General features: G+C 38.2%; 6 protein-coding genes across 6 annotated transcripts; 4 read left to right on the top strand and 2 right to left on the bottom strand.

Moving 5' to 3' along the window:
• Positions 1–2,331: 2,331 nt before the first annotated feature.
• On the bottom strand, positions 2,332–5,864 carry LOC110761097 (nuclear transcription factor Y subunit B-1). The gene is made up of 7 exons (XM_021963483.2): positions 5,708–5,864; positions 5,277–5,527; positions 5,032–5,161; positions 4,764–4,769; positions 4,548–4,631; positions 4,396–4,437; positions 2,332–2,817 (listed from the first exon to the last, which is right to left on the bottom strand). Exons 2-7 carry the CDS (start codon positions 5,510–5,512, stop codon positions 2,773–2,775), a joined length of 543 nt encoding a protein of 180 aa, XP_021819175.1. The 5' UTR covers positions 5,513–5,527; positions 5,708–5,864; the 3' UTR covers positions 2,332–2,772.
• A 1,687-nt stretch (positions 5,865–7,551) lies between these two features.
• Positions 7,552–10,336, bottom strand: LOC110761092 (D-aminoacid aminotransferase-like PLP-dependent enzymes superfamily protein). Its single transcript, XM_021963476.2, has 8 exons — positions 10,121–10,336; positions 9,534–10,020; positions 9,303–9,420; positions 9,029–9,132; positions 8,437–8,522; positions 8,222–8,331; positions 8,095–8,127; positions 7,552–7,950 (listed from the first exon to the last, which is right to left on the bottom strand). Exons 1-8 carry the CDS (start codon positions 10,215–10,217, stop codon positions 7,903–7,905), a joined length of 1,083 nt encoding a protein of 360 aa, XP_021819168.1. The 5' UTR covers positions 10,218–10,336; the 3' UTR covers positions 7,552–7,902.
• Positions 10,337–11,295: 959 nt separating this feature from the next.
• Positions 11,296–12,562, top strand: LOC110761086 (uncharacterized). The gene is made up of 2 exons (XM_021963470.2): positions 11,296–12,246; positions 12,337–12,562. Exons 1-2 carry the CDS (start codon positions 11,324–11,326, stop codon positions 12,560–12,562), a joined length of 1,149 nt encoding a protein of 382 aa, XP_021819162.2. The 5' UTR covers positions 11,296–11,323.
• A 1,495-nt stretch (positions 12,563–14,057) lies between these two features.
• On the top strand, positions 14,058–19,313 carry LOC110761095 (uncharacterized). Its single transcript, XM_021963481.2, has 3 exons — positions 14,058–14,215; positions 14,429–18,486; positions 19,057–19,313. The coding sequence occupies exon 2, from the start codon at positions 14,440–14,442 to the stop codon at positions 18,475–18,477; it is 4,038 nt and encodes a 1,345-aa protein (XP_021819173.1). The 5' UTR covers positions 14,058–14,215; positions 14,429–14,439; the 3' UTR covers positions 18,478–18,486; positions 19,057–19,313.
• Positions 19,314–19,994: 681 nt separating this feature from the next.
• LOC110761096 (uncharacterized) lies at positions 19,995–24,016 on the top strand. Its single transcript, XM_021963482.2, has 9 exons — positions 19,995–20,879; positions 21,077–21,211; positions 21,321–21,512; positions 21,607–21,846; positions 21,966–22,000; positions 22,084–22,176; positions 22,300–22,450; positions 22,561–23,228; positions 23,359–24,016. The coding sequence occupies exons 1-9, from the start codon at positions 20,840–20,842 to the stop codon at positions 23,893–23,895; spliced, it is 2,091 nt and encodes a 696-aa protein (XP_021819174.2). The 5' UTR covers positions 19,995–20,839; the 3' UTR covers positions 23,896–24,016.
• A 300-nt stretch (positions 24,017–24,316) lies between these two features.
• LOC110761059 (small ribosomal subunit protein uS12) lies at positions 24,317–26,272 on the top strand. The gene is made up of 4 exons (XM_021963433.2): positions 24,317–24,474; positions 25,362–25,517; positions 25,626–25,752; positions 25,933–26,272. The coding sequence occupies exons 1-4, from the start codon at positions 24,470–24,472 to the stop codon at positions 26,071–26,073; spliced, it is 429 nt and encodes a 142-aa protein (XP_021819125.1). The 5' UTR covers positions 24,317–24,469; the 3' UTR covers positions 26,074–26,272.
• The last annotated feature ends 96 nt before the right edge of the window (positions 26,273–26,368 follow it).

Genomic DNA, 26,368 nt, shown 5'->3' with positions numbered 1-26,368 from the left:
AATTGAAGAACATGGGTTTTGACCTTGACCAACAAAAGGGTCTGGGAGACTGGGACTTTGGGGGTAGTGGGTATGGTAAGGTGTACTGTACTGGTCTGTCACAAATTAAATAAGAAAATAAGAACAAAAATAATAAAGAGAGGCATCAACAAGGGGTGCTAATGATGTGAGCTGGACCTTGTGAGGGTGTGAGTTGGCCTAAGTGGACACATGCCTCTATCTCTTATCAATATGATTCTATGAACATGATGATGTTACATTTGGGAATCTTATTTGTTCATGTATTTATTTTGGTGATAATAGCTAGATGGAAATTGGAATCACATTCCATGAGATTTCTCTCTTCATGAACAATGACCAAACACTGATATTTTTCTCTTTCGTCACATAACATACTAACGAGTAATGTTGTTTTGTTTGGACAAATAACATATACCGTATAGAATCCTACATCGCCTTGATTTCTCTCCACCATACCAAAAGAATATTTCCATGTCTACATCCAAGGATTCTCATGTACATTTGCATTATATTATTGGAAAAGGAAATGGAATCACTATGTTTGTGTGACAAGTACAGCAATAAAAAGCTTTGTTCATTTACAAGGAAAATGAGCATATACACACATAACAGGATGAGTGCTGGCATGCAGATATTCAAAAGTTGCCGCACACACACATGATTGAAAAGAGGGGTCCATACAAATTTTGAAGGTTCCATGTATATTTTACTTAAATCGAGCCTGAATCCTTACAACCATATGCAAATCACGGAGAATATTCTCTTGTGATATATGTATTACATGTAACAATGTTGAGCGCTTAGATTATAAATTAGGATTAAATGCAAGTAAACAACGAGTTAGATTCACAATTTACTGACATAACATAACATACCAGACTGTTGTTAACCTAGTCCAGGGAACTTCTCTTTTTTGGGACTAAATTAGTTCTCTAGCCTAGGCAATCAGCCGGCTGACAAGAAGAAAGAACAGAGGAAGAAGAAAGAAAGAAAACGGAAGAGAGGAAGAAGAAGGAAAAAGAATAAAAAAACAGAGGGGTAGATAATAAACAATCGGAAAGAGAGAGAGAGAGAGAGAGAGAGAGAGAGGAAATAGAATAAAAAAAGGGAAAGGAGGAAATAGAATATAAAAAAAGGATGTGTGTGTTGGGGATGAGATATGTGTTTTTATTTTATTTTTACTTCAATTCCTCCTAAATATTTCCCAGTACATGTGTAGCTTTCCTCTTTTTTTTTTTTTTTTTTCTTTGTTTCCATTCAATCCCTTCCAAATATTTCAACAATATTATCAATAATTCCAAGATTTTTGTCTGTTTTAAATGTCAGTAGAATAGAAAAAAAGCTCTAAATATGATAAAGAATATATATATATATATTGGAAAAAGAGGGCTTATAATTTTTTTTGGTAACAAACAAGAGCTTATAATTTACCCCCAAAAAAAGGTATCCATTAAACACAGTTTAAAAAAATATATCAATTATTGGATTCGTTTCAACATTTAGCCTACTCCTACAAATATTCCTAACTTCGCCCTTGAATTTAGCCCATGTTATTTTCAAATCCTGGGTCCGTCCTTGGAGACAACTTGGTCCAAAATTGATGGTGGTGGAGAGTATGAGAAGGGGTTGAGTTGGCAAAGCCTCGTGCAGGCAAGAAATGATGGTCACGTCGTGGGATGAGATTATTTTATAGCAGCTACTTCATGTTCATGCGGCGTTTTCTTGTTTTGATTTTTACCTTTGCAAACCAAATTTCAGACTCAATTTGTTTCAGACAGAAAAAGAGACCAGATCAACATGATTATGATGTGTGTGTGTCTCTCTCTCTGAGTCTATTATTATCATAGCTCACGTGCATGCAACGTGACAACTACCCTTCAAAAATCCAAACCTTTGGTGACATTCATCACGTGCTGGCACGTGGCCTGTGAACAAGATAAAGAGTACATGACACGTTGTGGAGCTGGGTGTTTGTTTTTGAGTGTAAGTCATGCCCGCATGTCTTAGCAGCATGCAGGCCTCGTTTGGTGACTCGGCTTAAAGTGTACTAGAGTTGGAGTCTAAAACACAGTCCATGTCACCAAACGTGGTCTCAGTGTTTCATTCTTGCGGGTTCACGACCAAACACTAGACAATGTGTAAATAAGGACTTTGAGGAACCTAATTCGTCTTCTTTTTATTCTTTACAACCCATATGTCCTTGGAACACTAACAGCTAATTATTCATGCATGCTAAGAACAAGAAAGGATAGCAGCCAAAAATCCATGCCCTCCATTGCCAAGGAAATTTACTATACATCATACGAAGGATAACCAAACTTTTCATATGAAAATCTTCATATATTTCAACTTTTTCTTTCACAGGGATTCTCGAAAAGCATCCAATCTTATCAAACAGTATTTCTTCACACGGTCAGGCAACTAAACTAGACATAGAGCCAAAGCAAAATTTACAAACAACTCCAGCTAATGAGAGCATCTGCGAAATACAAAACTCTCCTAACCCAAACAAAAACAGAAACCCCAGAAACACTTGGTTCTTTGATTTAACTCAGATTCACATAAATGATAACTATCAGTATTGGAAACTTAACAACTTTACCACCATCGAGTTCTTAAAAATTGATATATGACAAATTAAAACTTCCAGTTGTTGCTTCGCACGGAATCAACAACCACATGATGTGCCTGCATTGCAAGATATTGTGGAACACATGTCCTCTCTTCTTCCTCATATCATAAACAAAAGCATCAATTTCCATTTCCCATATTGTTCAAAGGCACATAATATTCCTCCTACAATTGAGAAGAAAAAAAAAAAAGGCAAAATGAATTCATTCTCTTAACTAAAATAGCCAAATAAAGCAGTAAAAAATTATATCCTTTATAAAAAGCAATAAAATAAATGTAAAGACGTCAGTGTCACATCATGTTTTAACCAAATACAAGATATTATAAAAGATGAATGGATCATTTTTCTAAAGCACATAGCAATGAGGTGCATCAATAAGCATTCTAAAGAAACACATAATATAGTGCTACCCGAACACTTTTAAGTAACATTTCAAAAAATGGCTTCAAAAAACATCTTTAAACAGGTTCTTGATAGGCATTGGCATTACCACTGTAATAGACAGAATACTAGGAAGAACTAAGAAATTTATATATGACGTGTCTATTTGAAAACTATTTTAAATCAGTCCATAGTATGTCAGAAAAGTCTGCTTGAGATGACTAAATGCTGCATCTTATTAGCATCTTCAAGAAATCCAGAGCTTATAGCCGGGGAAAATCTAAACTATCTTTTCCCGAAACTCAAACTGTCAAACAGACAACTGCAAAATGCCTTAGAATTTACATTGACATGTTGACAACTACCACCAGCCTATAGATAGTAATGCCTAAGCCATCTCTTCTTAACTTCAGATTGTCTCATTGGATAATCTAAGTCCTGCTTACCTTCACGGAAAAGACAAAAATAAAAGGCAGTTTGGCATTGCAAGCATCAAATCCTTCCCAAGCATACAAGAATTAAAAGATTAGTTCATGTATATAGCTAAAAAACTTTAGGCTATATCCATATAGCATTGCATAAGTGATGGACAGTCTCTAGTCTTGCTTTAGAGTTTTAAATTGTTACTATTACATTTTCATAGGAAGGGGGAGATTTGTTGGAGGTATGAACTCTAAAAACAGCTGCACATTCTAATTTATTTTTCTTTCCTCTTGAGGGAAAATTAGATTTCTCTGAGTCACTGTCAATCAAATGATTTACTGTACATATACTGAAGTTTTGCTATACACAACTTTACTCAAATTCACGTTTCCTAGAATTACTACATCTTCACCTAGAGACAAAAAAAAAACATGTAATTCTGTATTGTATTTGGCATAAGAGCAGTTTGGTGGCTTAAATGGACTACGCATATTGGAAGGACTTCTATAAAACCAGTGCCATATCTAGTAAATTTTTTACCAAATTCTAAGAATACATCAAATGCTCAATAATTATTTATAACGTTTCCCATGAGCACTAAAACATCAAATAAATCATGCCATCTTAAAGCAACATAGGGTAAATAGGCCCATTGTGCAATCTTGTTGGTTGGGATTGCATTCTTTTCAAAGGGTTACACATACATACATACATATATATATATATATATATAAATAATTATATATGTACATAGAGAGTGGAAGAAAGCGAGAGTTACATAGGGTAAATAGGCCCATTGTGCAATCTTGTTGGTTGGGATTGCATTCTTTTCAAAGGGTTACACATACATATATATATATGTATATTTATATAATTATATATGTACATAGATAGAGAGAGAGAGAGAGAGAGAGAGAGAGAGAGAAAGCGGGAGTTACTTGAGGATTGACGTAGTTCAATGATCCCTGATGAACAAACTGCTGTATTCATTCATCACCAGCAATAAACGAGAATGGGGTCAGGTCATAATCCAAAGTTAAAGCTATTTTAATGGAATTTAAAAAAAAAACAACTCTAAAGCCAATCAGACCTGTGAACTTGGGCCAGGCATGGCTCCAACAGCATTCCCTTTAGAAGATCCATCTCCACCCCTAGCAGATCCCTTTGCATCACCCTGTTCAAAGTTTGGCAAGAAAGTTATTTCTAACCATCCCGAAGAGATATGAACGAATAGACTAAACAATTCAAATGTAGTTCAATCAAATATAAAAAAGATATTAAACAGAACTAAAGAACGTTTAGTTACCTCCAACTGTGACAATGCAATGATCCCATAAATCAAACCAAGGACCAAAACAAACAAAAAGAAAGAGAATTGTTAGACTGAACTGATAAGGAGTAAACCCATTGCATGAATTGAAAGCAAGACGGAAAAAACCTCATTCAATTGAGGCTCCTCCATTATAAAATCTACAATAGAACCCAAATAAATGCCACAGCCAAAAATTAACATCTAAAATCAACATGAACACTACAACAGAAAGAGTAAAAGGCAAAAGTTGAACAATAATTACCTCCCTGTACCTAGCCAAGTAAATCCTGAGGGGCTCAATATAGTCCTCAAACCCTAACGTGGCCATCGCCCACAACAAATCATCACCGTTGATGGTCTTACGCTTCTCCTTTTGGCACTTGTCGCTGGCCCTAAACACCCAAAACCCCCAAAAGAATGAACACAAAGGCGGTGCGATTGAACAGCGAAAAACGAAAAAGCAAGAACAAAATCAATGGAGAGAAAGAAGGGGGTGAAAAAAAATACTCGCTGGTGACGAAGCTGATGAATTCGGAGACGCATTCCTGGACGGTGTCCTTGGCGTCCTTGGCGATCTTGCCATTTTGCGGCAAAGCCTTCTTCATGATGCGACTGATGTTGGCGATGGGCAGATACCTGTCCTGCTCGCGCACGCCGCTGCCGCCGCCGCCGCCTCCCTGAGGACTCTGCTCGCCGCCGCTTTCATGGCTCCCGCCTGCCGGGCTCGTCGGTGCCTCCGCCATTATCACAATCAATCACTGCATTTCATCAAACAATTCATCTTCATTCTTTTGCTCGTATAATAGAAATAAAATAGTTTTTTCATCGGAATTGAAATTGGAGCCCTAGGTCGGCCCATTAGGTTTGCCATTATTGAGCAAGCTTCGAGAAAGAGAGCGAAGGAGAGAGAGGGAGAGAGGGAGGTGGCCCTTTCGTACCTGTAGGTATGTATAGAGGGATGGAGAGAGAGAAAGAAATGGTGTGTTTGTATTTGGCGCGCTCGGAGAGGAGATCTGACGATGGAGAGAGATGGAATGAAGAAGGTTTTGGCTTTATGCTTATCATTTATCAACACCGTTCGTTGTGGTTTTGTTTGCTTCTTTTTACAGAATTACAGGGACGCGGGCCTCTTGATCTTGGGCTTCATACAACATAAGAGGCCCAAAAACGCTTTGAGCCTTTGAATCATTAATCAAAAACTCAAGTTTAAAAAAGGGTTTCGCAATTTTCAACACGATTCGATTTTTATTACGAACACGACTCACTATCATGGATAATAAAGGGTCGGATTAAGGGATTTATAGTTCAAGTCGTTAAGAACATTTACTCATACACCAGAAGTCTTGTGTTCGAGTGTCCCTCTCTTAATGTCACTTGTATATAAAATAAATAAATAAATAAGTCGGGATTACTATTAAATTCTAATAATTTAATTTTGACATGATTGAAAGTTTAACTAGGTATTAAGCAAAGAAAGTGACCAATTGAGTGTTATTTGGATTGGCATGCTTCTAAGTGGTCTTGGATTCAAACTCCCATATTACTTGTGTGTGAGAGTTTTCCTTTATTCTCTTTCTAACATTGGCGTTAAAAAAAAAAAGTTACTATTTTTTAATATGAATCTTTATAAAATAATAGGTTTGTTATTTATGATTTTGCTATATTAGGATAAAGTGAATTTTATTTTTATTTTATTTTATGATAGGTATATAAATGAAAGATTTTAATTTGAAAATGAGGGCAACATGACACGACTCGGTTGCCACCTCCAACGACACAATGACTAGGCATTATTGACATATAAAGCACTAACATAATTTATGGTGGGTCTCAACTTCAAGGTTAGGTTAAGCTGGCGTATACAAATATGGTCATCCTTATCCATTCAAATTGAACAATGGTGGTTGTGACGAATTATTATTATGATCTATGTGCCTAAGTTGCACTTTTGCACTCATTGTTCACAAACAAGACATGTTAATTTGTGTAGGTAATGATAATTTTTTTTATTGGACTGAAATTATGGATGTATAACAGCCAAGCTCAAATATTGTTTCACTTAAATGTCAACCGAGTCCTTGATCGGGCCACATCGTTTCAATTTTATATAAACTATTCATCTTAAGTTGAATCCTTTAACCAGCCTGCTAATCAGTCTTACCATGTTGAAAAACTAAGCTAATCTTTTTTTGGTCAAATCTCTAAGCTAATCTTATCACTCATTATATTATCATCAAACAAAACCCACCCGATCAAGGAAAAATGAATTTATAAAATGCCAAGGTCCAAATTAATAAATGAAACAAAATGGAAAAAAGAAAAATTAGACATTTGTTAGGCCACAAATCACTAATTAGCTACTTCATTTGGGAAGATGCTTGTTTGGCTGACAAACATGTATTATTCCAACTGAAAACTTAAGTACAAGAATGCATTCAAGCTCTTTACACTGTGGGGGTTCACAAACAATCAATGCTCCTTCAACTTCCTTGGATTCTTCAGGTTCACGTCTTAATCAGAATGCCCTAGGATGCCTAGGGGTGCCCTAGAGAAAGCAAAAGTTGTTACTTGGTACCTAACAATTAAGGGTGCCATCAAGCTGCATTTCCTGCACAGCTTAATTCTTCTAATAAATTCAGGAGAAAAATGTTTGAGCAAAATCATAGCCTGGTTGGAGAATATATATGGTTTTCGTGGAGAATTATAAACTAAATATTAACAAAAAACATGTTTCTGCAATAATCAACTAAAGAAATCCAAGGGTCCAAAACAACAGCGCATATTACCTTGAACAAAACCATATATGATGATAGAGGGTACAATTACAAGAATTATTTTGCATAATATGTGTAAATTGTAACCAAAGAGATCAAACTAATTTCTATGTATGATAAGAGGCTTAATAATCATATAAGAACCTAGGATGGTTTACATACGAAACAGAGTACATCCATTTATTTTATGATCCTTGGTTTGCTTGAACTGGAGCAACAGAATCATAGAGAGCTTAATGGCCAAATCACATAAAGTCCAGCTTGGTTGCATGTCCCAGTATCGGATGGAGGCACAAGATGATAGACACAAGTATTAACATCCTATGCAAGAAAGAAGATACCTCCACCTTTTATATAAACTAACTGAGAAAGTACCCTTCTGAAGCTGCTTTCTCCATGACCTCTTTCTGCTCAAAAGAAGTTAAATAAAAGTCAACTCTTCCAACGTTCATTATCAGATTTATGGGTAATTGACTAATTTACTCTTGTTTCATCATGAATGCAACAATTTTGACACATTTGGTGCAAGAGAAGAATATATATAGATTTACCTGGATTATTGTAGTGATCATCCCAGGACCCTCCTGGTTATAATTGCAAAACAAATAAATAGTGAAGAAAAAAACAAAGAAAATGTACAGAACAGTTGCAGCATCTTAAAACTCTAGATACACACACCTCAAAATGTTTGTCTTTCCATGAGATCTCCTCCCAAGATTTAGAATTTAGTGATTCCCATGAACTTGGAAAACTAAATGTCTCCGCGTGCTGCAAAAGTCTCAAGCTACCTGCAATGTAAATCTCTTTAAATCTTATGATAAAATATTCTAAGAATCTAGGAAAGTGTTTCCTCTGCCCAAATTTAAAGTAGGAAGAGATAAGTAGAGGCTTACTTGTAATGAACGCCTCTGCCCAAAATTCACTCTCTGACCATGATGGTGCAACTTCTCGAAAGGGGATTCCCTTGCTCAAGCATACTCTACATAAATTACAAGAAGAAGCACAATCAATTGATCACCTACCAAATTGGGAATCACTTAATATAAAGTGACCCGAGTGCATTCAAATACAATATGTATCTTGGACCAGAATTTCCAAGTTAATACTTCCTCCATAGTTGACGGAAAGGAAATGTATATTGATACGTTCAATCTCATCCCAACATAGCCCCCAGCCCTCTCCATGGTCACTCATAAGAGCTCAATAACCCTACGGAGAAAACCTTGCAAAACAGTTTATTTAACTTTTTCAAACATTCAACAGAACCAATGGACACTAGAAAAGGCTAATCAGAACTTCCCTTTTTAAACCACATACACCATTCAACACAAACTGTGGATACTAAAGAAGCCAAATAAGACTTTCCTGTACAAAGAAATAACCAGACACCAGACAACACAAACTGTGGCGATGGCACTAATCTACATAGTAAATATATTTGAAAAAAATACAGTCGGGGGTTCAATAGTAGGAGGGGGGACTTACTCAATGACCAATTGGCGTGTAATTCCTGGAAGGACATGATCACTAATAGGAGCTGTCTGTACTTCAAAACAGTGCATACTTTGCCCCTTAGCTTCATCGTTATCCTGAAAGCACCATTCACATTGTTTTCCAATTAAACAGCTAGGAGAGTCTAAGACATATCACTTGGTTATAAACACACTCTCCTAATCAACAAACTGACAAAGAAGTCTCACTTAAAACTGAGTTAATCTAATGTAGTTCAAAAAAATTTCAAAATCCAAAAGCCTCTAACCTTCCGGCAGACGACAAAGAAGTTTGAGACCGTCCCCTCAAGAATCCGGTCACCGTCATTAGACAACAAGAGCTCGGTCCCGTTGGGCGGCCTCAACCTCTCCAAAGACTTCCTAATCCTGCAAGTTAAGCAACCCAGCAATCAAAACTGCTGAAAATACTTAAAAGCCAAGTAAGAAAAATCCAAGCTTTAATTCATTCACACACTGATAAGTGGTCAGAGATGACCAACCTCACCCAATCCGAATACTTAGCAGAAGCATCGTCTCTCCCACGACCCACCACAGCCAAATGCGCACCGGTTCCTTCGATACCAAACACAGTTGGCACATAAGTCCCAATGTAAATACTCACATCAAAAACCCCATTGCCAAATCTTTCATGGTCCAAGCCTTCACTCTCATTCTCACTCAATTTCTCCAAATTGCCACTGACCAGAGCTGTAATTGACAGTTCCTCTCCCTCACTCCTCTCTTTCAAAGCAATCGGCAACACTCGTTTCATCGAACGGTTCACGAGCTCGCGAACCTCCGACTGGAGCAAAGGGGAGTTGGAGGAGAGCGACGGCAACGAAAGCGAAGTCGTTTTGTTGGGTCCGAACAGAAGCTGAGGATTCGAATTGTATAGAATTGCTACTGAGTCCACCAGTCTCTTCAAGTGTCGTTCCCAGAACAGCACGAACGACGCGTCTTTGTGAGTGCGAGACGTCGTGTACGCCCCTGGTGTGATCGGAGCAGCCGCGAAATTGGCTTTTTTCATAAGTGTTTTTGGAAAAATTGAATTTGATTTTCAAACAGAGAAACAGAGAGAATAGTGTACCTGGATGCGTTTCGAGGAAGCTTGTAACCGGTGGAGTGTTGGCGGACTGTGAAACGACGCCCTTGCTGAACAAGAACCTGGGGCTTAAAGTCGCCATTGATTTAGTTGCTGATGGTCGCCATTGATTTTTAATCGTTCAGGTTCTGGGTTTGCAGTAGTAAAAGTGATGAAGAGGTTGACTGCCAGTACAGTGTCGTTCATTTGCAATGAAATATAGGACAGGACGAAACTGTCGTTTTTATAACAACAAATTGTAAAGATAAAGAAATGATAATTTTTTTAATTGAAAAAATACATAAAGAAATGACATTTAACCATTAAATATGTATGAGAAATTCAAGAAAAACAAAAAATGTATGACAAACCGCATCATGCATTACTAGTTTTCAATATTGAATATGTGAAAATGGACACGCATTTTATTTGTTTTTGCTTCAATTTAACATGAATATGTTGGGATAGGTGTATTTTAGGGCAATCCTATTGTATAATTTTGTTGTTGTTTTTTCTATATCATCATTTTGGGGTGAAGCTTGTTGTTTGCTTATCGTTTGTAAGTGTATTTTAACTTCCTTACTCTTTAACAGAAAAAGTTGGGTGATGACATTCAATATCAACATTATCAACAAAATGATGCATTTTAATTTATTTAGTATCCCTATCTAAAAAACAAACATAAATTGTATTATGATATGCACACATATCCTTAATTATTCAAAAGAAAGTCTGTATATAGTTCATCAAAAGCATCAAAAACCCATGTATAGCAGAAAACCCTAATTTGTCCCAACGTGCATGGATAACTCACATGGTTACCTATTAAAGAAAAAAAATTCAATCAATAGGCCTTTTGGTAAGTGACATTTAAACGACTTGTCGTAGATTTACTTTTGACCAGATTCAGACAACAAAAGAAATATATATATATAGTAACTGTTACAAATTAAAGCCCTCTCCATTTCTGCAAATGAAGAATGGTTATCACCTTTCACAAACAAGCGTACCCCTTCACTCCCAAATTAAAGCCCTTTCCATTTCTGCAAATGAAGAATGGTCATCACCTTTCACAAACAAGTGTACCCTTTCACTCCCAAATGCTACAAATGTTCCTCCCTATAAATTCAAACCTCACTCTCCACCCAACACAATCATATCAAAACCCAAATCACTTTCTCACTCATTTCCACAGCACCACAAACAACAATGGATGCCTCATCTTCCTCCACTTTCTTTACCTCTTCCGGCGTACCCCAAGCCCCCATCTCAGTCTCCCAAGAAGAGTTCGCCCTTTTTCACAACGTTGACCGCAAGCTCTTCTCTCGCCTCATCTTTCCCCTAGGCCGTGACCCGGCTGAGTCAGCCCAAGTCATGGCCCTATGGATGTGGCTCGAACACGCGGCCAAGGAGTACAACTTTGTGAACAAATTATGTGTCACTTTACCCAACACCCTTCTTAATGGCATTGCAGATGAGTCTATCATGGCCTTGAAGTGCATTCAACAAGACAACTTCCATGTCGACATCACCAACCGCAACCAAGACATTCCCCTATTCAATGCCCTAACCAAAACCTGCGCCACCCTCGAATTCTTCTACCAAAATCGCCTCGGCATCATTCGAGGCGTCACCAAGTTGTTCAATGAGGTTTGCATGAGAGCCTTTGACGACTTGTTCCCTAAACCACAACCAAACCCGGCTGAACAAATGATGTTGAATGCCGGCATGTTTCGTCCTTACAATCCATCATTTCACAATGCTGCAGTTGCCGCCTATGACATGGTCGGGGTATCGAACATGGGACCTTTTCCAAATCAAAAAATGTATGGTGGGGATGTGAATAATAATCCACCGTCTTTGGGGCCTTATCAGCATATTCATCTCTTGGCCAGGGCTGCGACGAGGGGGGATGCTGCCCTAGACTATCTGTGTGGTGTTTTTGATCCCTATGATCTTGCTGCTCAGCGCCAGATTTTGAATGAGGAGATGGGGGATGTTTTGAGTCGTTTGAATCTAAATGATGATCAGCAAGAGGCAGAGGATGTGTCTGCTGATGAAAGGACTATTTTCTTGACATTTTCTAAAGGCTATCCCATTTCTGAAGTTGAAGTCAGAGAGTTCTTCTCTAGGTTTATATAACTTTTGTTTTTGGGTATGTTAGTTCTTTTAATATAATTATAAATTCATTTTTGTTTTGTTTTGTTTTGTTTTGTGGACAGGAAATTTGGAGACTTTATTGATGGTGTTTTTATGCAAGAAGTGCCTGCTGAGGAGCAACCATTGTATGCCCGTCTTGTGGTTCGTTCTACTTCCTCCATTCCAATTGTTCTTGACGGGAAAAACAAGGCCAAATTCTCTATCAATGGGAAGCATGTTTGGGCAAGGAAATACGTGCGTAAATCAAAATCACCAGGAGAACCAAGTTCACCTGTAACTTCAGTTTAAGTAATTGGTTTTGGCTTTAAGAGTGTTTTGTAGTTCTATAAGAATGAAGTTGAGTGAGTCTGAGAGTTGTACGTACCCATAGTTATATAGTGTATCCTAAATGATGAATACAAGCAGTATTGTCAATTTGAAGCATTAAAAGTTTCTTTGGTTTTAAGTGCTACACGATTCAAGAATTTGCATAAAAATGTTGCACACGAATTATGAGTGAATAATGCAACTTCTTGTATTACATATAGGGAATAGTACTAATGCACCCTATTGTGATGTACATAACCATGCAAACAATATTCTCATGCGCACATGAATTATTGATCCTAACAATAGATTTTTAAATACAAGTGATTTTCAAACAAGATGCAATAATGTATCTCGAAATAATTTGTTTAATTTGTGAATCGTACAGTTTTAAAAGAACGATAGTTTATATTTATCGATGATTGACACCGGTATTTTCCATTTACATAAAATACAAACATTTGAAATTAATTTTTGTCCATGTGAAGCATTGGATATGCATTTTTCTTTTGAAGGTAAGTACAATTATTTGATATTAATATTTTTCCAATAGCAAATTTAACCCATTAAATTTAGTCAAAGGTAGAAGAGTCAAAATTACATATAAACCATACCAAAAGATAAAAGAAAAAGTTAGTTATACTCAATAAAAGGTAAAATATTAAGGATATAGTCAAGGTTCCCAATGATGGAAAACAAAAAATTTAGTTTAGAACCCCACTGAAGCGTTTCTTTTCAATCCTTTTGCGTGTAGAAATTTGCTGTTGTTTTTTACGTTGGTAAACAATTGGAGTAGTTTTATTATTATTGACCTCAAGCTGCGTGATGTGGACTTGAAGGTTAGGTTATGTGCGGCGTCTGCAGTTCAAATAGTTGAGTATAAGTACTGTAATCTTTTCTTGTACAAGGTAAAAATTTAAGTACGTGGTATGGTTGTCTTGGGCCCACGTGTGAGTTTGTCAGGGCCACTGCCCAGCCAGCTGTGACCACTTCAATTATTATTGGATTGGACCAAATTCAATAAATTTACTAAAGTTACCTCTATAAACATTATTATTTTTTTGCTGCAATTTTTATTTTTCTAATAAGGACTTGTTGTTAAGAGTTATCTATTAGATGCTAGTGGATTAAATAAAATTTACCTATTTCTCAATTTTTATTTTTCTGATTTGATTTTGCCTCACTTGGTATTAGTATCACATAAGGTATCATATTAACATGGGGATTGAGATAAAACTTTGCTAAATAAAATCATTGATAGATAATAAAGGACGCACGCACCTAATGCTCCCGAACGTCATATTAGAAAGTGACACGTAGTAAGATGAAAAGCGACAGATTTACTACGTACACGTGTCTCCAGTTGATTAGACTTTCACAATTGACCTGTGAACGTTTACCTTCCATAAAATTAAAGAAGGCTGAGCTAACCAATCACTGCAAAGTTTGAAAAGGGACAATAAAGCAATTTGTTCGGCTTCTGCGCATTTTATTTTCTTAGATCTCCAAAAGGACACTTACCCTTATACCCAAAAAATACACGGACTCACAAACTCTCTCTCTCTCTCTCTCTCTCTCTCTCTCTTCTAAACCCCCAAACCTCGAAGGCTTTCACTTTCTCGAGAAGATCTGGAGGTAAACACAAAAATCACTCTCCTTAAGCTTTCAACTTTCAAAATCTGTTTGTTTCTTATATGCTATGCTTTCCCTGTTCGGTAAATTTCTCGATTGCATGCTTAGATTTGCTCAGTTTTGTCTCTAGGGTTTATCGATTTCGTGAATTTTTTCTTCTTTTAAAAAAAATAAAATGAAAAGAAGCTTTCTTTGATGATTTTGAAAAATACCCAGATAATATCTCAATGGATGAACAAAAGGAGAACGATGTTCCTGTTGGTACTGGCTCAGAGTCCACAGTGACTGCCGGTGGGCATGTAGCTGGTGAATCCCTAGCTGGGTCTGAGGCTTGTGTGAGTGAGGGTCAGGTTGAGGGGTCTTTCACTGAGGATGTGGGTGAAGATGATGGTGGTTCTTGTAATGGGGATGATATAATGGTGGAGGTTCTGGGGTCTAATGTTTATGTTGGTGGAGTTTGCACTAGTGGGGATGGGGAGAAATCAGATGATGAGGTGGGTCGGGATGAGTCGGATGAGGTTGATATGGGTTCGGAGAGAAATGCTGGGTCCTTGGGTGGAGATGGTGGTGGAGTGGGTGAACCGGATTCAGTGGAAGGTTCAATAGGTGGAGAAACCCAGGTTATTCATATTGAGGAAGCTGAGGTGGTTGCAAGGGTGGTTGTGAATTCACAGGAAGTTAATGCTTCAGATGAAAAAGAAGATGATTCTACAGCCGAAAATGGAATTGGAGGTTCCTCGGCTGGAGCTCTATGTAGTGAAACACAAGTTGTGGAGAATGAAGTTACTGTTATTGAAAGTGTAGAAGTTTCGGGGAGAGGATTGGTGGAGGTTGTGGAACAAGAAACGAAGTCGGTTGTTTGTGGGGTTGATGCACTCCATGATTTGAAGACACAGAAAGCTGGTGTTTCAGATGATGAAGTATGGAATCCTGGGATTGAAAAAGCTGCAGTGATTATCAATGAAGAAGGTTCGAATCCCAAGCCCTTGAGTGAACAAACCCAAGTTCCTGCTGCTACTGGTGATGTTGCTGGGGAGGACAGAGTAGATACTTTGACCTCCCAAGTGGCAGGCAAGGAAACTGATAAAATTGATGAAAGTTCGAGTCATTCAGTAGAAGAACAGCTAGTTAAGATTGAGCCAGTAGGTGTTAGCACCCACAGTAGCAGCAATGGACCTGCACATTCAGTGTCTTCATCTCTTCCAGCTCAAGTAGTTCATGGAGGTGAAATTGCAGTAAAAGGTGCATACGATCTTCTGACTTTTGAAAAAGACCAGTTCTTGAAACCTGAAGAGAGCGTAGAGAACATGGTTCATGATATTTCCCTGGTTGAATCCACTTCCGTATCTCTGCCAACAGAAGCAGTTCCTGGAGGTGTAGTTTCGGTTACAGATGGAGGCGGCCCTTCGAATGCTGTAAAAGATCAGCACTCGAAACATGAAGAGAGCATAGACAAGAACATGGTCCATGATATTGCACAGATTGAATCAAATACCGGGCAAGAGATGGAAGCGGACAGCCAAGTTAATGATGCTGGGCAGGTTGGGTTAGATGGAGGGCGTGGAGAACATTTGATGTCTAACAATGATGTTCCAGAGCCAGCTGAAAAAGAGCAACCCCTGAAGTCTGAAGAGTCCTTAGAAAAGACTGCGACTGCTTATGTTGCCCCAGTTCATCCTAATATGGACATGGAGGGAGTCAAGGAACAAGTTACTGATGCTGAGGGTGTATTATATGGAGGGGAACAGATAGAAGATAAAGGCCAATACACAATAGGTGGAAGCACTGAAATGGCAGCAGCAGATAATAACGTTCTCTTGCATCCAAATGGTCAGAACTTGAAATCTGAGACTCTGTACAGGAGCTCACAAACTGATATCCAAGTCACTGATAGTGGGGATATTGCTCCTATGGACATTGAGGAGGTTTTCAATTATGCCAGTGTGGCCGAGACTAATGTTGTGCATGAGGCAGGACTTAAGGAACAAGTTACTGATGCTGAGCTGGATGGTTTACATGGGGGGCAATACACGGAAGTCGAAACAGAAGCTACTGAGCAACCAAAATTCAGTGAAGAGGAAATTATTATGGAAGAAGCTATGCAGCCTGGTAGCTTAGATATTTTGCTTCAACCAAGATATGAGCTGCCACCAGAAAATGAAGGCTTGTTTTCTGCGTCTGATTTAGTTTGGGGTAAAGTAAAGAGCCATCCATGGTGGCCTGGACAGATTTTTGATTATACGGTTGCATCTGAGAAGGCAATGAAATATCATAAGAAGGACTGCTTTTTGGTAGCATATTTTGGGGACCGAACATTTGCTTGGAATGAACCGTCTAGTTTGAAGCCTTTTCGATCTTACTTTCCCCAGTCAGAGAAGCAGTGCAATTCAGAAGCGTTTCAGAATGCTGTCAATTGTGCTCTGGAAGAAGTTTCAAGACGTGTTGAATTGGGACTAGCATGCTCTTGCATACCGAAAGATGTCTATGAGAAGATTAGGTTCCAGATTGTTGAAAACGCTGGGATCTGCCAGGAATCAAGTAGAAGAGATGAAGTGGATGAATCTGCGAGTGCCAGTTCTCTTGAATGTAATAAATTGCTTGAATACATAAAAGCTTTAGCACAGTTCCCATCTGGTGGAAGTGACCAATTGGAACTTGTGATAGCTAAGGCTCATTTGCTGGCATTTTACCGCTTGAAGGGTTACTGCAGCTTGCCCGAATTCCAATTTTGTGGAGATTTATTGGAAAATAGCACAGATAGTTCCCTTTCCGAGGACAAAATAAATCTAGGTGAAAGGGACGAGCATACGATTGAAAAGGTGACTTTTTCTGGCCCGGACATTGTAAAAGTCCAGAGTAGCAATTCTAATAAGCGTAAACATAATTTAAGAGATGGAGTGTATTCTAAGATAAAAGAAAGAAGCCTGTCAGAATTAATGGAAGGTGGCATAGATTCTCTAGATGGTGATGATTGGTTGGATGGGAAGGATAGTGGTGGTTTGGTTTCACCATCCTCTGGAAAGAGACGGAAGGGTTTTGAGTATCATGCTGATGACTTAACAGTGCAAGATGGAAGGAAAGGTCTTTCTGTTGCGAAAGTTTCTAATACCACACATATCCCAAAGCAATCTTTTAAGATTGGTGAATGTATCCAGAGAGTTGCAAGCCAACTGACAGGGTCTCCCATAGTGAAGTCCAACAGTGACAGACCTGCTGGGGATGGATCTGATGTTGCTTTCCAGAGTTCTGGTGATGGCCATAGAGGGAGAGCAATTGATCCAACAGAGTACTCATCATTAGGTGAATTGCTGTCACAACTTCAGTCGGCAGCAGAAGATCCACGGAACGAATACCATTTCTTGAACACCATTGTTAGTTTCTTCACTGATTTTAGGAATTCAGTAGCTGTAGGTCAGCAAGCTGGGGTAGAGCTTTTAGCTGTGGACAAAGTCGGTGGTAAAAGGAGGAAGTCGTCAAATTCTGGATTAGGGTTGCCCGAAACTTTTGAATTTGATGATATGAATGACACTTATTGGACAGACAGGGTTATCCAAAATGGTGCTGAAGAGCATGCGTCACGAAGGGGCAGAAAGATTAATTTTCAACCTGTCGTCCTTGCCCAACCAGAAAAATCCCCTCAAGAGGGTCGCAGGCCATACTCCAGGAGGCGGTATTCTCAAGGAAATAACGCTTTGCCAGCAGAGAAACCTGTTGGCTATGTGGACGAGAATGCTCCAGCAGAACTTGTATTGAACTTCTCTGAGGTGAATTCTGTTCCTTCAGAAACAAAGCTAAATAAAATGTTTAGGCGCTTTGGACCTCTGAGGGAATCTGAAACAGAAGTTGATAGGGAAAGCAGTCGTGCTAGAGTTGTTTTTAAGAGATCTTCTGATGCAGAAGTTGCTTGCAATAGTGCTGGAAAATTCAACATCTTTGGACCAATACTTGTAAATTACCAGCTCAACTATACTCTATCCCAGCTCAACTATACTCCGTCTATCCAGTTTAGTGCTTCTCCCAGCGCTACAACCCAGGATCAGGAGATGCAACTTGTTCTCTCCCCCCATGACCATGAGATGCACCTTGATCTCTCTGCCCATGACCAGATACAACTTGATCTTTCCACCCATGACCAGATGCAACTTGATCTTTCCACCCACGATCAGATGCAACTTGATCTTTCCACCCACGATCAGATGCAACTTGATCTTTCCACCCACGACCAGATGCAACTTGATCTCTCCACCTTTGAAAACCTGGTTTGAAGCTGTCAGGTATATATGATGGTCATGGATTAAATTTCATCTCATTGATGTTTGAAATTCTGCTTTTAAGTTTGCTTGTTACAAATTTTCCACTAGTTCTGTTAATTCCATATGAGGTGGTATGGTATATTTGAAGTTTATTTTGAAACAAAAATTAAAAAGTCAAATTAAGTGAACCATTAATCGGGTTTGGGGAGTCTCAAATATTTAAAATTCAGGATTTTTTTAATTTATATCTTTATCACAGCATATTGCATTTCTTTATCTCATGTTTTTTTTTATAATAAAAAAACTAATGAAGGGTGGGTGGGATTGAGAGGGAGATGGCTATGGATATCGTACAATTTCAAGTGAATTTGATCTTACAGTTATAAGCCTAGGCACTTGGACTGATGTATGGGAAAAAGGTTTTACTATGTGGCGTAAAAAATGATGAGCAGATTTTACTCAATATCCTGCTTGTTTGATTGCTATGCAATTATCTGATGTATTTATTTTGTAAATTTCTTAAATTTCATAACGTAGGTTTTGTAGTCTTCTTCTGATATTTAACTTTTCTTTTACACATGTTTACTGCAGGGAGAGCAAATGCTGAAGAAAAAGCAGATACGGTGCTGGTAAAGATGCCATAGGACATGCACTGCTGAATCGGATGCTGGAGGAGGTAACCTGACTGGTTATGCATCTGCTCGTCCTGAATCTAATCCTTGCCAGGGTTCTCTCTGTTTTCTTTTCACGAAGATGCCTGTTTTTTCTTGCTTCTGTACACTTATGTGCGGTTCTTAGTCTGATCTGATATATAGCAGAGATAGCTGACCCTTCTTTGATGGCCGCAAGACTTGATTACGGCATCATTTTCTGTCCTTGAATGGGTGAACAAATCCTATTTGATTGTGCATGCCAGAATAACAGTGACTCAGAACTTTTCTAAAACCATGCTGGAGGTTCGAGGGTCGTTTTGCCCCTCAATCAGAGTTGCAAGCACTGTTTTGGAATAAGTTTTAATGCTTGGGAGAAGTGCATATGCTTTTGCCATGTGAATGTGATATAATATGTTGACCTTTGCTTGTTTTCCCCTGGATGCAAAGCAGGCTGTGGACAAAGTCCATTCTTTCTTCATCACCATCAGTTGGTCTTATAACCCATGGGATGCGTTGATGTCATGAAGAAAGGATTTTTAATCAGAAGAAAGTGAATCAAATTCTTCATGTTCATATCCCATTGAAATGGCGATTCTAATTTGTGTGTGAAAGCTGAAGAGCTGTCCTCTTTTCTGGTCTTGGTTCTTGAACATGGCAGCCTTTATTATTTTTCTTTTCTGGGATGATATTACACACCCAGATGGATGATGGGATCAAATCTAAAAGGATTTGTTTAATCTAATCATTAGAATCCTCAATTCATTAAACGCCGTCTGTTTGATAACTTGGAAACATTACATGAAAGCTGTTAAAGAGTATATTATAAATCCATGCAATCAAATATGCAGGTTTAACCGTGCAAGTTCAGAGCTTTCGGCATACTTTTCGGGAAGCTAATTTTGTAGCAGATGCTCTAGCTAATCTTGGTCATAAGTTTTCAAATTCCGTCTGATGTTGCTGGAAAGTTATATTTGATGCTTGTAGCATTGGTTTCTCGTCGTAGTTTTCTTTTGTTTGTTTTGGTCTTAAAAAGAAGAGTCCATATTAATTCCTTTTTACTAAAGAAAGATGAGGAACCCTATCGTTATGTCTGGGAAATTGAATGCTTGAGAAGGAATTTGTTGGGATTTATTCTGCACCGAAAAAAGCACATCATGATTCATGATCCAGGCAAAAGGAAAAAAGGAAAAAAGAAAAAATCATGATCATGCATGCATGTTAGAAAAGAAAAGAAATTGTTTACCCAAAAAAAGAAAGAAGATAAATTGGAAAGACCCCAATTTTGTGGTAAATAATTGGTTGACTACAATGAAAGTCGCAATTGCATGCATAATTAATGGTTGATCGTTCTTGGATGGAAACTATAAGAACGTCGAGAGGAGCCACTGATAGTCAAGTCGAAGAGATTCTCAGTGATAGATTTTACCCAAAAAAGGAAAAAAAATGTAATCATAAGTTTGTGGGACAAAGAAAGGACAGGGGATCAGAACTTGCGCTCCATTTCAATGAGTTTGTACGCAAACTAAAACCCAAGATTAAATCAGCCGTTTCAGTTTCGGTATCGCCAGTGATCTCTCTTTAATCAATTCCCTAAAACGTAATCTTTCACATTATTTTTCACTTTGAATTTTTTCCCACTACAACTCTGTCTCCCTCTCTCTCCAAGAAGACAAGAACCCAGTAATATTGACTTGTAGTTGAAGAAGCTCCCCATCAACACCATGTCCTCCAATGGAGATATTCAAGAACTTGGCTTTCCAGGTCCCCTCTCTCTCTCTCTCTCTCTCTCTCTCTCTCTCTCTCTCTCTTATCAACTGTTGATGATCATGCTTGAATTACGATTCTTTGAATTCAGTATGCTCTTCTTGGGTTGATGTCTAAAGGGTTTTTCTTTGGTACACATTCATGCATGCTAGTGTTTCTAAAACAAGCTTCTGCCTTGTATGTACCCAATTCAGATGACAGAGAGAAGCTTGATGGGTTTAGGCTGTTCAACTCTGGGAGCTCACAGGACGCCAAGAATGCAGCAAATTATACCAATTTTAATGTCCGCAACAGTTTGGCTTGGGACAGTGCCTTCTTCACAAGTCCAGGTCTTCTTTATGAGATGCAACATATTTATATTTGTAAATTATATTGTAGGGTCTTTCTTTCTTGCTATTTTCTCTCTGCAGAAATTTTACATTCTGCGCATTTTTTCAGGAGTTTTGGACCCTGAGGAGCTGCTTCAGACTATGAATTCTCAAAATACCAGCAACGCATTTAACTTTCTTGGACAAGAGGAAGAGATACTATTGCCTTCTGAGTCTCTGGAACCTGAAAGAACAAGACAACCCAACAACTACAATTTTCGCAAAAGTTTGGCTTGGGATAATGCCTTTTTCACCAGTGCGGGTATGTATTGTCTGGTAGAAACTCATTGCACATGTGCCTGTTATCAGCATTTTCTCACTGCATAAGTTTCTGGTTGGATACTTGTTGTTCTCAGGGGTTTTGGATTCTAAGGAATTGTCTATAGTGAACAAAGGGTTCAGGAAATGTAAAGCAAATCAACTTCCTGGGATTGGAGAAGTTTGGAGGTCTGCCGAGTCAATCTCTACAATAAATAGTGGCTGTTCCTCTTTGGCAAGCCTTGAGTTTGAACTTTTTGAAGATAACAGATCATCTGTGCAAAAATCAAAATCAAGTCTCAAATTGAAAAGAGGAGGCGGCATGCAAAATATATACCGTAAGTATACTGGCCTTTCTAGCAACAAGTAAACACCACGGTTTTGCATGAAATACTTCACCTTTTTATCTGTTGTGTTCTTTTTGTAAACATAACCTTGTTAAGTTAATAACTTTCAGCTTCAAAGAAACCTGATGCTTCCTCTTGGATGAGGGTAAGTTTTTATCATAATTTTTTTCATAATTTATCATATTTCTGAGGTCCTTCCATAATGAGTATGTGTATTTTGAAACTCAGATGAAAGCCATGCCCTTATCCCAAAGGCAAAGTCTTAATGTGCATCGACCGCAGAGGATCTTAAAGGAGGCTTCTGTTTCCTCACAAAAACAGGTAATGTCTAAATCAAGTAGAATGAGCTGTTCTTTTCTTATTAGCTGATGCATAACTTAAGTGAGTATGTGGGAACAAACTTTTCAAAAATTAGTTAACCGACTGAGTACTGATAAATTGAAGGTTGCTGCTGGAAGTGAGAAATTGAATTCATCTGCATCTCATAAACCACCAAAGATATCAAGTCGGGTTAACGAATCTTCAACAGCTGCAGCCAAAAGGGCTTGTTTGGGTGGAAGTTATGCCAGAATGGGAACTGCAAAAGCTGCACCCGGTAAGACAGAAGATGACCAAGAATGTAAAACTTATCATGCAGTGTTTCTTATTTTTTTTCGTTAGTTATGGATTGCAACTCAAACTACAGTCCATATGGTATACTTACAGGGCAATCTATGACTTTGTCAAAGAAGCCTTGCTTGGGGGTATCCTGCAGTGTCACTGATAGTTTTACACCATCCCATAAATCTCTTTCATCACATTCTCCCACTATCACACATGAGTCTGGGGTTTATTGTTCCCCCTATAAAGGCTTCTGGAATGCTTCAGTAGACAGTGCTGGTAAATCTCCATTCAATTCGAGAAGACAAGTTGACCCGTCACTAGTCAATTCGGCTTCCAAAGGTTTTACCATGGGAACTCCTCTGCGATCCACAAAGACAAACAAGGATGAACTGGAAAATTCTTCTCACCCTTCTAGTTTATTTTTCACTCCGAAGTCTTCCTCTCATACATCACCTGCTAGTTCCCTTGATGGATGTTCTTCAGTATCATCATCAACTTCTGTGAATCAAAGATCTAAGGACTCTGAGGTCAGTCTAGAAACACTCTGCAGGCAGGTTTCTTTTGAGAGTGATGTCTCTCAGGCATCAGATGTGGAGAGCCATTCGCATGAAAAATCCTGCACTGGACATGGAAATCAGAAAACAAGGCTCATAAATCAACGTGAAGCAAAGATGTCAGTGGGAAGTGGCTCTGTTTCTAGCAGTGTTTGTAAACATATCAAGCCCTCGTGTCTCCGAGTGCCATCACCGAAGATTGGTTTTTTTGATGAGGTTGGTTTATATCTATGGGCCATTCTAGTGCTTAATGAAAGCTTGCTTTTAAGTTTAATGTTCCATGTTCCAATTTTGCTACATGGTGCTGAGTAAATACCTAATTGTATAATATTCCTTCCTTTGACAGGAGACTTCTTTCGTGCGATCAAGTGGCAGCTTGCCGTGCCATTCTGGTGTACGAAGCGTAGTGTCTAGGAGTGCAACTGGCAAAGGTAACAACAATGAAGCTGCAAGTCAATATGGCAAGCTTCAAACTCCTAGAAATTTAGACGGGAGCCATGGGACAAGGAATACAAAGCTTGCATCGCGTAAAACTGGATCTCCATGCCCTGCTTTCAGCATCAGTCCTCGGCGTCCAGCACACATTGGAGTTCAAAACGCTTCCCTTAATGAGTTTGACATGAAGGGGGCCATTAAGACTCATGCTGCCATGACTTCAGAAGTTGAGAAAGACTTGCCTCAGAACACTAAAAAATGCTTGAGAACTGAAGATGATATTGGGATGGTTGTCCTCAAGAAGGTTAACAGCCAAGATACCAAAGAGAATGCAGACCCCAACATGCCCTGTCCTGGAAATAACCTTTGCACCCTTCAAAATGATTACTTCAAAGACCAAATTGATGCTTTAACTAAACATGTTGGTGCCATTGATCTTGGCTTGTAATTTGGCTTCAACAAAATTCAGAGAGTGCCAATTCTCATTGGGCTTGAAATCCTTCTGTGAACAAAATGCCAATTGTTCTAATAGTTTTGTGAAAATTTGTTCTCTCTTGTAACCAACTGATTTTGACATTTATAACATGGTCAATATTCTGGGTTTTGATTCAAGACGTAAAATAAACATAGGCTTTCTTATGATTTTTAGATTTATAACACTAAAATAGTCTTGTTAATTTTCCTCCCTTATAAAAAAAAATTGGCTTATTTTCCAACATTTTTGTAGATTACATTATATAAATAAAAAACAAATAAGATATGTCATAAACTGAAATTAAATAGTAAGAAAGGAAATCCAAGCTAAATATAATACACTCACGAGGTCATATGTGTAATTTCCCGGTACGACACCGTTCGACCCGCTGAAAAACTAAGAAGCAATACAGAGCTATATATAAAATCTCCCACCTATGAATTGAAAAACCAAGGTTAGGGTTTTCCAGCAGCCGGCGTTTCCTCTCCGCCTCAGTGCTCTCAGTACCTTTGCTGCAGAAGTCCAGGACTCTCTCCTCTCAGCCGCCATGGGGTACCTGATTTCTTCTCTTTCTACAATCTCATTGTTTTACTTTGACTAAGTTTAGTGGCTCAGATCTGGTTTATGGCTATTTCCCAAGCTTTGTATGCAGTCAAAATGAGGGGTTTCATGATAAATTTCAAATCTTTAAAGCATTTGAATTTGGGTTCATATTTTTGCAACGAAATTGCTATGTAATATTTGTTTTTTTATTTATAAAAATTATCCTTTTGGTTGCTTAGAAAGCATCTGAAAAAAAAAGGATTGAATTTTAGGTTTAAAAGAGATGGATCTTAGTTTTAGTAGGGATCTGTTAGGATTCTAAGGAGGATTAAGCTTAAACATGGCGTAATTTCCTGATTTAATAGGGGATGATGATATTAGTTCATGCTTATCTATAGGGTCTGAATTAGCTAAACTTAATAAATGTGTTTCAAGCCCCATTCTTATAACTGATGTTAAAGCAACATTGGACTACTTCTGGCTTCTAGGTAGCATAAAGTTCATGGCTAATGTGAAGAAGCCTTGTAAAATTGGCAGGTGTTAATAGTATAGTATTAGTATCATGCATGATTGAGAACGAATAAAGTATGTCCTATGAGTGAATAGGAGTTTAAGTGGGTATCGATGTCAAATTGTGCCCAAGAGGCATGTATTATTTGTACTTAACTTGAAAATTGACTGTATTTTTCAAATACAAGAATGCTGAAGCATGTCTTGTTACCCTGTGTAAATGGCTTTAAATTGTTCATTTGAGTGATGCTTCTGTGATTGCATTGAATTTAACAGCTGCCAAATATTACTCCTTATGCATAGAGATTGGATTGCAATTTTTTGCTCTTGTATATTGGTTTTGAATGAAATTATTTTGAAATGAAGAGATTGTGGTTGTTTTGCAGGAAGACACGTGGTATGGGAGCTGCTCGTAAGCTGAAGGACCACCGCAGAAGGCAAAGGTGGGCTGACAAGTCATACAAGAAGTCCCATCTTGGGAATGAATGGAAAAAGCCATTTGCTGGCTCATCTCATGCCAAGGGCATTGTCCTAGAAAAGATGTGAGATTATTGATACTCTTCCTCGCTTGCTCTAAAACATGGGATATTATAACTAATGCTACTTTTAGGTTTAAACTAAATTTCACAAATTGTGGACTGTTAATGCAGTGGAATTGAAGCTAAGCAGCCGAACTCTGCCATTAGAAAATGTGCTCGTGTTCAGCTGATCAAAAATGGGAAGAAGATTGCAGCTTTTGTGCCCAACGATGGTTGCTTAAACTACATTGAGGAAAATGTAAGTTTCATCTTTCAGCATGTTAGATTTCAAGGAAACCTTGGTGAATTTGACCAAAAAGAAAAAGAAAAAGAAGGAATCCTTAGTTTATAGTTTTAAATCTTTTATAAGGTCTTGTTCGTGCTTGCCTTCATCCGTTATTTTCTCAAGTTAATGATATATTTGTTGCGTTTGGTGCAGGATGAGGTGTTGATTGCTGGATTTGGACGGAAGGGGCATGCTGTGGGAGATATTCCCGGAGTCAGATTCAAGGTTGTGAAGGTATCTGGTGTGTCTCTGTTGGCGCTCTTTAAGGAGAAAAAGGAAAAGCCAAGGTCTTAAGCTTGTTGAGTGAGCTCATCCTCAAATCTCAGTCATGTAGCTTTGTTTTTCATTTAGATGATGGTTGTTTCAACTTATCAGTGACTTTTGGTGAAAACAGTTTCTTATCCCAATTTAGATGTATCAAGGACGACAAAATTTTGGAAATGTAGGATTATCAAAATTCAATTGGTATTTATCTATGGTGATGTTCTGGTTATGATCTCAGTGATGTCATAATATGGTACTATCATAGTTCTTTGTAAAAGCTTTTGTATTTTATGACCAAGTATTGCACCTACTTGGTTATTAACCA

Source organism: Prunus avium, chromosome 2 (genome assembly GCF_965620075.1).
Source record: "Prunus avium chromosome 2, drPruAviu1.hap1.1, whole genome shotgun sequence".
NCBI lineage: Eukaryota > Viridiplantae > Streptophyta > Magnoliopsida > Rosales > Rosaceae > Prunus > Prunus avium.
This window is presented reverse-complemented; position numbering and strand designations above follow the sequence as displayed.

Bases quoted from the DNA above. Each gene is read 5' to 3' on its own strand.
- LOC110761092 (XM_021963476.2), bottom strand. From the start codon at position 10,217: ATGGCGACTTTAAGCCCCAGGTTCTTGTTCAGCAAGGGCGTCGTTTCA. The intron at 9,133-9,302 runs GTTAGAGGCTTT...TGGTGCTTTCAG, and splicing joins TCTTTGTCGTCTGCCGGAAG to GATAACGATGAAGCTAAGGG. The intron at 8,523-9,028 runs GTAAGTCCCCCC...TAATTTATGTAG, and splicing joins ACACGCCAATTGGTCATTGA to AGTATGCTTGAGCAAGGGAA.
- LOC110761086 (XM_021963470.2), top strand. From the start codon at position 11,324: ATGGATGCCTCATCTTCCTCCACTTTCTTTACCTCTTCCGGCGTACCC. The intron at 12,247-12,336 runs GTTTATATAACT...TTTTGTGGACAG, and splicing joins GTCAGAGAGTTCTTCTCTAG to GAAATTTGGAGACTTTATTG.
- LOC110761095 (XM_021963481.2), top strand. From the start codon at position 14,440: ATGGATGAACAAAAGGAGAACGATGTTCCTGTTGGTACTGGCTCAGAG.
- LOC110761097 (XM_021963483.2), bottom strand. From the start codon at position 5,512: ATGGCGGAGGCACCGACGAGCCCGGCAGGCGGGAGCCATGAAAGCGGC. The intron at 4,438-4,547 runs GTCTGATTGGCT...GAATGAATACAG, and splicing joins TGCCTGGCCCAAGTTCACAG to CAGTTTGTTCATCAGGGATC. The intron at 2,818-4,395 runs GTAACTCCCGCT...TCTCAATTGTAG, and splicing joins TGAACTACGTCAATCCTCAA to GAGGAATATTATGTGCCTTT.
- LOC110761059 (XM_021963433.2), top strand. The intron at 25,518-25,625 runs GTGAGATTATTG...CTGTTAATGCAG, and splicing joins GGCATTGTCCTAGAAAAGAT to TGGAATTGAAGCTAAGCAGC. The intron at 25,753-25,932 runs GTAAGTTTCATC...CGTTTGGTGCAG, and splicing joins TAAACTACATTGAGGAAAAT to GATGAGGTGTTGATTGCTGG.
- LOC110761096 (XM_021963482.2), top strand. From the start codon at position 20,840: ATGTCCTCCAATGGAGATATTCAAGAACTTGGCTTTCCAG. The intron at 22,451-22,560 runs GTAAGACAGAAG...GTATACTTACAG, and splicing joins AACTGCAAAAGCTGCACCCG to GGCAATCTATGACTTTGTCA. The intron at 23,229-23,358 runs GTTGGTTTATAT...TTCCTTTGACAG, and splicing joins AGATTGGTTTTTTTGATGAG to GAGACTTCTTTCGTGCGATC.